Genomic DNA, 10,202 nt, shown 5'->3' with positions numbered 1-10,202 from the left:
ATCATCCAAGGATGCAAAGGACAGCCCCCATAGCAAAGAATTATCTGGTCCAAGTGTCAATAGTGAAGTTAAAAAACAGAAACACAAACTGGTTTATACCTAAACAGCTGATTATTAAATACAACAGAACTCTTCTGTCAAAGTAAAGTTTACCAAAGAAAATGGTGTGACCAATTTGATGCCTAAAAAACCCCACTGGAATAAAACTCAACGATTAAATGTAGTTCATGTATTTTATTAACTCATATAAAATTACTTGTCTTCCGGTTTATTGAAGCAGTAGGTCAGACAACATTTGCCACAATAATGTCTGTCAAAGTGGCTGGCCATAAAAACTCCAGCACCACATTCATCTGAAGGGCACTCCCGACGAAGGCGACTGATTTTGCCATTCTCATCCACCTAAAAAGTATAAACCTGTTAATTTTACAACATACTCTGAAGTCTAAGTGACTGTTTTAATTTTTTAATCACACAGTAAAACTAGTTCTTAGTATTTATAAACCAAAGCACCCCAAATCCTTACCAGTAATTACAACAAAAAAATTCAAAGCTCATTAAAGTCCAGCCTTGCTAGGGTAGACAGAGCCAAGTCCTAAACCTAGATGTGACTTCAAAATCAAAACCCCAGTTTAAAATAAGTTAAAGGTGAACCACATTATATAAGGCCTAATCAAATAATAAAGATGAAAAAAACTTAAAGAGTTTGAAGCCAGAGAGGCAAACAAAATTTATTAATCTATAGGTAAAAACTTAATTAGCCTACCTTATAGTATTTCAGAACAGCCAGCTTAACCTTCTTTCTCTTATGCTTATTTTTCTTGGGAGTGGTATAAGACTTCTTCTTCCTTTTCTTAGCACCACCACGAAGTCTCAACACAAGATGAAGAGTGGACTCCTATTAAGGAAACAGCATGAAACAGGCTTTAAAAACTATTACATGAATGCTCACGGCTTCACAATTAGCATCATGCTGCTTCTAATTGGATGCAGTGGGAAGTATGCAACACCACAGATGAGGGGAGTCTTGGAGGAAAAAAAAGAGGCCTCTGATTCTTAATTACTTTTACAAGGAGATTAAACACATTATACCATGGGATGGAATTTGCAAAATTCAATTTGAGAAACTACAACAGAGCTTCACAAATATTAGTGACGAGTCACCTGGGAATCTACTATTATTCTAATAACACTTTCCCCACTTTTGTGTATTGGTCAAAATTTTTAACATTTATATTTAAAGGGCTGTTCTTTTCTCCAAACAGACCTTCTGAATGTTGTAGTCAGACAAAGTACGTCCATCTTCCAGTTGCTTGCCAGCAAAGATCAGTCTTTGCTGATCAGGAGGAATTCCTAATACAAAAACAAAACAAACCCAACAATTAAGTCACAGCAGAACAAGCATATTTGTTCAAGTTTTACTGATAATCCTGAATAGAATGGTAGTAACAGCTGTCAAGAGTTCTTGTTCTTAACTGTAGGATAGGTATGGTTTTTAAATATTTACTAATTTTATCATGTAGTTTAAACAATATTTAACACACATGAACAAAGGCGCGTAGGTAATAGCTCAAAATTCACACAGGTGAAATAAACTGCAGCTTGGCTACATGCTCATAAACGTTTGTCTACCGTGTTATTCCGAAAGCAATTTCACTTTATCTGACCTTTTCCCATCCCACCAAAAGCAAGTCTAGCGCCTAGAGGTAGGCTGGAGCCCTTGGAGGTGAATATTTCCGAACTAGAACACATTACTTGCCTTCCTTATCCTGGATCTTGGCCTTTACATTTTCTATTGTATCCGAGGGTTCAACCTGAGTTTTAAAATGCAAATATATAGGTAACACAGTAACAAACTAGACGCTCAACACGAAGGTCACCACAAAACCTAGTCGGGTGAGGCGGCTGAAGCCTCAACAGAAGTGATCACACAGCCGGTGCCACCGCCCAAGAGTGCCACAGGCAAGCACACTTCCTCGGCCCGGCCCGGCCCGGGGGAGGCGGCAGTGGCGGCTGGAGCACACGTGCTCGCGCCCACCCGGCCCGGAGCGCCTAGCCGAGGCGCAGGACCTCTGGTTTGGTCGTCGAGCCGGCACCACTGGAATTGAAACGCCCAGACTTCAGGCATGGAAAACCAGCCCTAGGGCCCTGCTCAGCAAACAACCCCCAATTCAGGGAATGTTTCGGAGCCCAGGCTGGGAAACATGTTCTTAGGTTAAAGTATCGGTCCGGAAATCCACCTCAGGCCCACATTCGGGCCCCGGCGTCCTCAAACCACCTGGCTCATACCTCAAGAGTAATGGTCTTCCCCGTAAGGGTTTTCACGAAAATCTGCATCTTGGCGGCGGTTCCACCTGAGGTGGAGGGAAAGAAAGGGCGGGTTACACCTGGGGACACAAAAAGGGCGACAGGTAAGTCTCTGGCCAGGGGAACTACCCAGAAGCACACACTCACCGTCGATGGCGGATCGGAAAGAAAGAGCGCCGCGCAGGCCCAAAGGCTTCCCGGTACCCCGCTGGAGGCCCCACCTCTTAGGCGACCACACCAAATGCCTGACTGCGGCCACAGCGGCTGTCTAAGCACTTACCAAACTAGCTCGTGAACCTCATTTCTTCTCTCCTTAGCCTGGGCTTATTTATCACTTTAACTTCCAGAATGCTCTCGATGTAGAAGATTTAAACAACTTAAAAAATATCTTTAAAAGGCTTTTCCCACCCAGAGCACGTAGCTAAGAGGGTCTTTTCAAGGGGGTGGTGCTTCATTGGGGAAAAGGAGGAAAATGGAAGTGTCTTCTGGGAATTGTAGTTTTCCACTGCTCTCTCTGCGCTAGGACTACTCATCCCAAGATGCAGTTCCACACCCTCAGGTTCCCTAGTTACTATCTCCAAGGCCTGAAGTTGGGGCTTGGAGAAAGGGATAAGGTGAGGAAGGAGGCCGGGCGAAGCGGAGTAATGGTTTTGGGAAAGGTGGAAACGAGTTGGAAATGACTAGGAGGAAAGGGTAAGAGGCTGGGGAAGGGTAGAGGATTGAAAGTATCATTTACCTACTTACGGAGGCGGTTAAGGGCGGACGATCAGCCATCTATCACCAGCTGCTCCCTGGGCCTGAAAGAGAAGAGAATTCTTATGGCTAACTCCAGGAAAACTGAAAAATAAGTGATATCTTCAAAAAGCTCGGTTCATGCTTTTTCTCGTTCAGTAGCCCCTCCCCTTCCTTTAACCTACCTTCCGCCCCCCACCCTGCCAAAGTCTCTATTGTAAGGAAAGTTCTGGGCCTGGTGTGCCACTCCTTAGTGTGAAACGGTTTATTTTAATATGTTGGAAATCGTAGGAGTTTTCAAATTTTAAAATGAAGCCATACGAGAAAGGAACCTGTAGCATGTTTATTTAGTTGTCAAATTTCCAAATTTGGACTTTGGAAGTGGTGGTTAAGGTCTTAAAAGGAAGATTTTGGAGTGTGTGGGGGGTGCTCTCTTAAAAGGTGATCCAATTAGAAGCGAGTTATGTCCTTACCTTGGCCTTTCTCCTCTGTACAAGCCGCTTTCTAATGTACTCTTCTAATGTCATCTCTTTTATCTCAATGCTTTCCCTTAGCATCCCCATCACCAAATTCAGGACCTCTTAGTTTTCTCCTGGAAAAGTTCAGTATCTGGCTTCTAACCCACCTTCACTTTTGCCTTCCAAAACATTCTGAAAAGTAAGAATGATGATGTCATTCTATTTTACCTTCAGGATAAAAATCCAAATTCCTTAGTATGATATTCAGCCTCTGCCTCCTCTACATCCTAATCTGCAAACCTATTACTTGCTTTATACTGTAATAATATTGAACTAGTTAAAGTTCCTGACTTATGCTTTCTGACGCTTTGGCACTTTTGAGGAATCCATTTGTCCCCCAGAACATTCTTTGTCCCTTGTTCTGCTAACTAATCACCTTACAGTAAAACTCCTTGAGAGATATCTGTACTCACTGTCTCCAATTCTTCCCCTTCCACTGACTGAACCCACTCCTATCAGACTTTGTTCCCACCATTCTAGTGAAATATTTCTTGTGGTCACTAATCACCTCCATGTTGCTAAGTTCAGTGGTCATTTAGTCATATTTGATCTGTCAGCAGCATTTGAAACAGTTGATCCCTCTCTCTGAAGCACTTTTCTTCACCTGACTTCTAGGATACCCCTCTCACTTCTGCCTCCCTGGACACTGTTTTACAGGCTCTTTCGCTGCTTCCTTTTGAACCAGCAGACTTCTAAACTTTGGAGTACCCCCAAGGTCCAGTCTTTGGACCTCTGCTTTGTTTATGTTTCCCAGGTCATTTTCATTCTCTCTCATAACTTTTAAATATCATTTTATCTGCAGATGACCTAAAAACTTATCTCTCAGGCCACTCATGTGAACTCTAGCTTGCATATCCTGCTGTCTACTCATTATCTCTAATAGGCAAGCCCCAAACTATTGATCTAATGAAATTTTTCTTCCCATCTCCATGAATTGCAATACCTGTCTTTCTAATCTATAAGACCAAAAACTTGGTAGTCATCTTTTATTGCTTTCTTGTACCCGCATCTAATCCCTCAGCACAGATTCTTTGCTTTATTTTAAAGGTATATGCAGAACACCTCTCACCATCTCTACTGTTATTACCCTGATTCAAGCCACTGTTATCTTTTGCCCAGATTATTGCAATGGCTTCCTAACAGTTCTTCAGGTTTGACTTTTGTCTTCAAGGAGTGGCAGAGTGATTCTTTAAAATATGAGTCAGCTGTCACTCTTCTGCCCACAGCCCTACAATGGCTTCCCATTGCAGAGTTAAGTCAACACTCCTATGAGTGAGGCATTCGCTCTAGCACTGGAGAGACTGGAAACCACAGTCCACTGCTTCTCTTGCCAAGTATGCCCAGAAAAGGGCACCTTTTTCTAACCTTCATAAAGGTGCCCCATGGGCTGGTAGTGGTCTTGACTTCAAGGCCCTGTATCCTACATGATCTCTCACCTCACCTCTTTCTTCTCTCCCTTTCTCATTCTTTTCTAGCCCCACTGGCCTTCTTCCTGTTCTTAAGACATACTGTCCTGCCTTTAGGCCTTTGGACTTGCCGCTCTCTCTGTCTCAACCACTCTTCTCCCAGGAATCTACATGACCTTTTTTTTTTCAGATTTCTGAAGTGTCACGTTATCAGCGAGGGCTTTCCTCTTTCCTGACTTAATGCCTAATATAAAATAGCATACCTCACCTTCCTTACTCTTTAGCACTCATTTCTATTTTACTTTTCCTCATACAGCTTACTACCATCTCTCATACTATATTTTTACTGTGTATTGTTTCTCTCCTTGAATGTAACATCTGGGAGGTTTAAGACTTGGGGAATAATAATTTAGTTCCCAGTTTTGTCAGTCTTACGGCCTGCTGGGAGAGACAGAACATAAACAGAAAGTCTATAACATGGTGTGGCTCAGCTGATAATGCCATGACAGAGGAAGTGCACAGTACCATGAGATAACACAGCAGTGGCACTTGACCAAGTTTAATGGCTGAGACCTGAAAAACCAGTAAAAGCCAAATAAATGACAGTGGTAGTACTTGTGTACCTTGAGACGGAGGGAAGCAGTGAGGATGAGAGAAGGAATGCAGGCACAGGAGAGAATTATGCAGACCCTTGGGTAAAAGCAAATTCATGGGAGTGGAGTGTGGTTATGAGGAGGACAGGGGCATGAAAATGCTAAATTTGGTCGCAGAGTGTCCCTGGTGGTTCCTATAGGACATTCATAGGCTAAGTAAAGGAACTTGGGCCTTATCCTAAGGGTAATAGGAAGCCACTGGTGTTCAGATGTGACCATTCGCTCCCAAATGATTACACCCATTTCTTCCTCCTTTGACTTTTATTTTTTACTGTATGATATTACATTGTTTATTTATAGTCTGTCTCCCTTATCTGATTATAAACTCCAAGGAGCCAGGGACTTTTTTTTTTAATTTATTGCCGAATGATATCATTATAAAAATTATAATAAAATACACCATGTTACATAGCCATTATCTTTGGGTGATGGGATTCTGGATGATTTTTGTTCTTTTGTAAATTTTTTTGTTTATGTTTTCCAGAATTTATACCATGATTATATAATTTATACGGTGAAGGTTGGGGAGGAATTAAAATGTTTTGCTTTGCTAGACATTTTTAAGGAAGCCTTGGGTTCTGTTTGATGTTAATGTGAATTGATCTCAGGAACCAACTTCTGTATCCAACTCTAGTTGGGTAAAGATTCTTTACTAAGAGACAGTTTAATTTGCTGCTTTAATTTGCAGTTATCTTTGACATCATCGGTGGATGTCAAATGTCCTGACTTCTTACTTTTTAATTAGTATATTTATAGTAAAGATAAGAATTATAATAAAGTATTCTAAAAATAAATGTATACAGTGTGTGTAGCTGTTGCGTGCTGGATGACCATGATGTGGCCAGGGAGGCGTGCAGGTGGAGAGTAGTCGACATTGTGTCATCAGGTTCTCCAACTAGTTTTCCCACATGAGCAAAGAAACAAAATGATAAACCTTCTGTTAGAAAGTGTTGAGAATTGGGAAGCCATCAATCATACAGTACATAAGTCTGATTAGCAAGAAATGAGCTTTTTATTGACTGGTGTTTGGTATTTCTATGCCAGAGGGATAGCACATGAATATGGAGTAGATTTGACCTTTTCATTCATAGTTGAAATATTTATCTCAAGAGATTCATGGTACATTTTTTTTTTCTGAAATGTACATTTGTTTTAGATCAATATTTGATTTTAAGCTTTAAACTAATTGATGGTCTTTTTTTCTTTCAGGCTTATCAAAGTTTTGGTTTTGTTGCAAAAGCTAGTCAAGATCTAACTTTTCTCTGGTGAACAAATATGTCTGTTCAAGAAATAAATAAACATGCAGTTCTCCCTCCTATCATTAGTAGAAGTGACAAGGAATTTTTGGAAAGTATGCAAAGATACATAATTACAGAAATTGAAAGAGTGGGCTGTAAAGAGGAAGGACCTGCTGATGAATATTACATCATATACCGAAATGTTTTTGATAAGGTATCATAATGCTCTTAAAACAATGTAATTTTCATGGGTGTATCTTGACAACTAATATTCCTGTCTTAGTAGTAGCACCACTGCTCATTTGACTACATTTGTTAATTTTAGAAGTTCATTTAGTTTGTTGGAAAGGAGCGAATGGGGAAAATGCAATTCTGGATTTATTACTAGACAGTTATTGAGTGTTTCAATTATTTTAGCTTAAGTGCAGACTATCAGTTTTTGAGCAACATGCAGCTGTGCTCTTTTGAACTTCCATCTGAAAGTATATTATCTGGTATGTTATCTGGAAATATTATCTGATATGTTAGGAATTGGGCTGCAAGCAGGAACCTGGTAGTCCCTTGTTCTTTTGGGTTTGTGGTATCATTAAAGTCTTGGTTTAGAGTTGGTCTAGCCTATTAAACTGAGGCCCTTTGTAGATTAGAGGTGTAGATAGGCATGGTAAACAGGAGATTTGACTAGACCGAACACTGGAAATATGAAAATCAAATTAGAAAATGCTATGGCCTTATATAATATTTGACTTTGCTTTTCAAGGTTTTAGAAATACCTATTTTTCCTAATGAACAATTGCAGTTTGTACACCAATCCTAATTTTTTTTTTTATCTTGCCTTTCTTTTACTCCCTTGCAAGATGCCTTGACAATTAAATAAGCGAAATCGGCATCCTTTCCTTCTTACCGAGAAGAAATAACTACTTACCTAAAGACTTCTGTAAACTATTGATCTCTGAGTAAAACAGCCACAGGCAAAATAGGAACTCAGTCGTTTGTTTAATTATTAAATGTTACACACTATGAGTCTTAATTGATCTCTAAATAAAAAACATAGTGCTTCTCTGTAAGGAAAACTGAGCAGAAAGTAGTGATATGTACCTGCCAGTGGAATTAAGAAAATTGATGCATATTCATAAGAGCATAAAATAGAGAAACATAATCTTGTCTTCTTTTTTAAGTCATCTAGAACATTCCGTAGAATGGTACATTGGCAGATTAACTTCATTTTATACATTGTTATGATCAGTGATATTGCTTTTGGTGTTTTAGTCATTAAAGACTATATTAAATGAATGTTTAAAGATCATATTTTAAATAGGTTTCATAAATATCAAGAATCATGCTATGACTACTTCTGTGAGATCAGCAAAAGGATGTTATAACTGTGACGTGCTTATCTTTGCAGGCCCAAATGCTAACACTTGTCAGAGTTTTCTTACAGGAAGAGCTGTTTGCTGTAAATTAGCATAATGATAGTGAAGTCATTTTGGAGGTAGTGTTGGTAAGTTTAATACCTAGAGAAAAGACATGGGATTAAATAAAGATAATATCTATATCTATAGTCCTTTTCTCTTTACCCCCCAATATTTCCATTTGGACTGTCCGTACATTGTACAATTACAAATTGTACAGTTGTACATTGTGAAGAATCCTATTCTTCAGGGCTGAGAGGGAATCTGAAAGAGAAATCTTTTGGAACTTAGCAGAAGCTTTTTTCCTAGCTTCTCAATAGATAATTTGCCTTTCCATTTTCATGTTGTTCCAGCACATTTCATTGTTAATAAACTGTAATGACTGCCATCTCTTATCTTCTTCCCTCTTGGAAGCATCTAGTTGGGCAGAAGATGAAAATATCAACTTACATCTCTGAGTACTTGAAACCAGAAGACAAATATCAAATTCTGTTTAAAGTTAATGATAGAGTATTTGACCTGGAGAACCATGTCTGAATCAAAGTGAGGAAGATCTGAGACTTATACCCAGAGTTGAGGGTAGCTTATAGAGCGAGCCAAGGATTTAGGAAGCAAAGATGACCAGAGGTCCAAAGAGTGAACTTCTATCGAAGTGGGTGAATTATGGAGGCAACTGCACTTTGGAAAGTGGCTAGCCTTTTGCGTTTCTGGTAGCATTTTTTATAAATAGTCTAGATCTACATAGAGGAGCTGAGGTGAAATGGATACCATTCTTCTCCCTCAGACTCTTGTACCTAGTAAGTATAGCTCTGGTTTTCATGGGTTTAATGGAAGCCCTAATACAGGAGTCTCAAACTTGAATGCCTGCAGAGGCCAGGTAGTTTCATATAAAAGAGTTAGGTGGAGTGGCTATAAGAGACTGTGGAAAATGAACCAATTCAATCTAAATCTCCAGCTGATTATTGCCATTATAGGAATAGTGGTCAGTTTTTCAGTTTTCAAGAGAAGCTGGAAATATGGTTTGGGGGCGAAATTCTTAAATTTTAAAATATTTTGTGGGTCAAGCCAATCTGTATTCTACCTGTGGCCTGACTGTCTGTCTTCTTTATTTTAATGTGTTACCTGTGCATTCTCAAAGGTTCCCATGAGTGTTCTTCTGAAATCTATTTCTTCTAGCAGATCATGGTGTCACTATAACTCTCTTTTCTATCCATTGATCTATCTGAGTTGTCTTGAATTGCAGCATATCTCAGAGGTGGGTGGGGTGGAGGATGGCTAGGAACAGTGCGGTGCTTAGTTTGAAAGGCCACAGATTAATAACTTCTATTTTATTAAAGTTTCCTAGGTGGTAGTCCTACTGATTTGAGTAGATAGTATAGTCATGTCAAAAATAACAACCAGTATCTCCCACTCAGATATCCTCTCTTGGTACTTGCCATTGATCAATAATCTCCTTATACCATTTCCTTGATAGATCAGATGTCTTCCTGGATAATTTTTTCTAGGTATTGTCTAGCTAACAGAAAACCAGTGAGGGATACCAGAGACTAGCGATGTAGACTGTGGTAGAAAGGTAATTGTAGCTTTCAGAGAAAATTATGGATTGATTACATCTTTTCCCTTTACAGACTGAGCCCTTCTTTTTTTTTTCAGTTGTGCAATATCTGACTTTATTTTTGTTTTATCAAACAAAAGTCATAGAAAAATTGCATTTGAGTTTCATCTGTTTGTTACCAGTTGTGCGGCTTTGAGTTCAAGTTGAAATTCCTCCCTGTTGCGATGTTTTTGTTTGTAAAATTGAAACAGTTATTCCACACTTTGTGGTTTTGTACATCCCTTTTGTTTTTCATTAGATCTTCAGTAGCACAGAATAAGCCCCACAAAATTGTTTTTGAACAAATGAATAAAATTATGAAAGGAACCTTCCTGGCATATCATA

General features: G+C 39.4%; 2 protein-coding genes across 9 annotated transcripts in view; one reads left to right on the top strand and one right to left on the bottom strand.

Moving 5' to 3' along the window:
• Positions 1-219: 219 nt before the first annotated feature.
• RPS27A (ribosomal protein S27a) lies at positions 220-2,476 on the bottom strand. Its single transcript, XM_016162617.2, has 6 exons — positions 2,455-2,476; positions 2,290-2,354; positions 1,760-1,814; positions 1,268-1,353; positions 767-898; positions 220-402 (listed from the first exon to the last, which is right to left on the bottom strand). Exons 2-6 carry the CDS (start codon positions 2,335-2,337, stop codon positions 253-255), a joined length of 471 nt encoding a protein of 156 aa, XP_016018103.1. The 5' UTR covers positions 2,338-2,354; positions 2,455-2,476; the 3' UTR covers positions 220-252.
• A 341-nt stretch (positions 2,477-2,817) lies between these two features.
• CLHC1 (clathrin heavy chain linker domain containing 1) overlaps positions 2,818-10,202 on the top strand; it is a 32,903-nt gene continuing 25,518 nt past the window's right edge. For 4 of the 8 annotated variants that reach the window (XM_036224773.1, XM_036224775.1, XM_036224774.1 and 1 more), the window contains exons 1-2: positions 2,822-3,000; positions 6,826-7,068. In XM_036224773.1, coding sequence (XP_036080666.1) covers positions 6,892-7,068 — 177 coding nt within the window. In that variant the 5' untranslated portion in view covers positions 2,822-3,000; positions 6,826-6,891. Of the gene's footprint in view, positions 7,069-10,202 lie in introns of all 8 variants that reach the window. The other 4 variants (XM_016162611.2, XM_016162612.2, XM_016162616.2 and 1 more) reach the window with 4 other exon arrangements.

Source organism: Rousettus aegyptiacus, unplaced genomic scaffold (genome assembly GCF_014176215.1).
Source record: "Rousettus aegyptiacus isolate mRouAeg1 unplaced genomic scaffold, mRouAeg1.p scaffold_m13_p_7, whole genome shotgun sequence".
Lineage (NCBI taxonomy): Eukaryota > Metazoa > Chordata > Mammalia > Chiroptera > Pteropodidae > Rousettus > Rousettus aegyptiacus.
The sequence above is the reverse complement of the archived record's forward strand: the minus strand, read 5'-3'. Positions and strand labels throughout refer to the sequence as shown.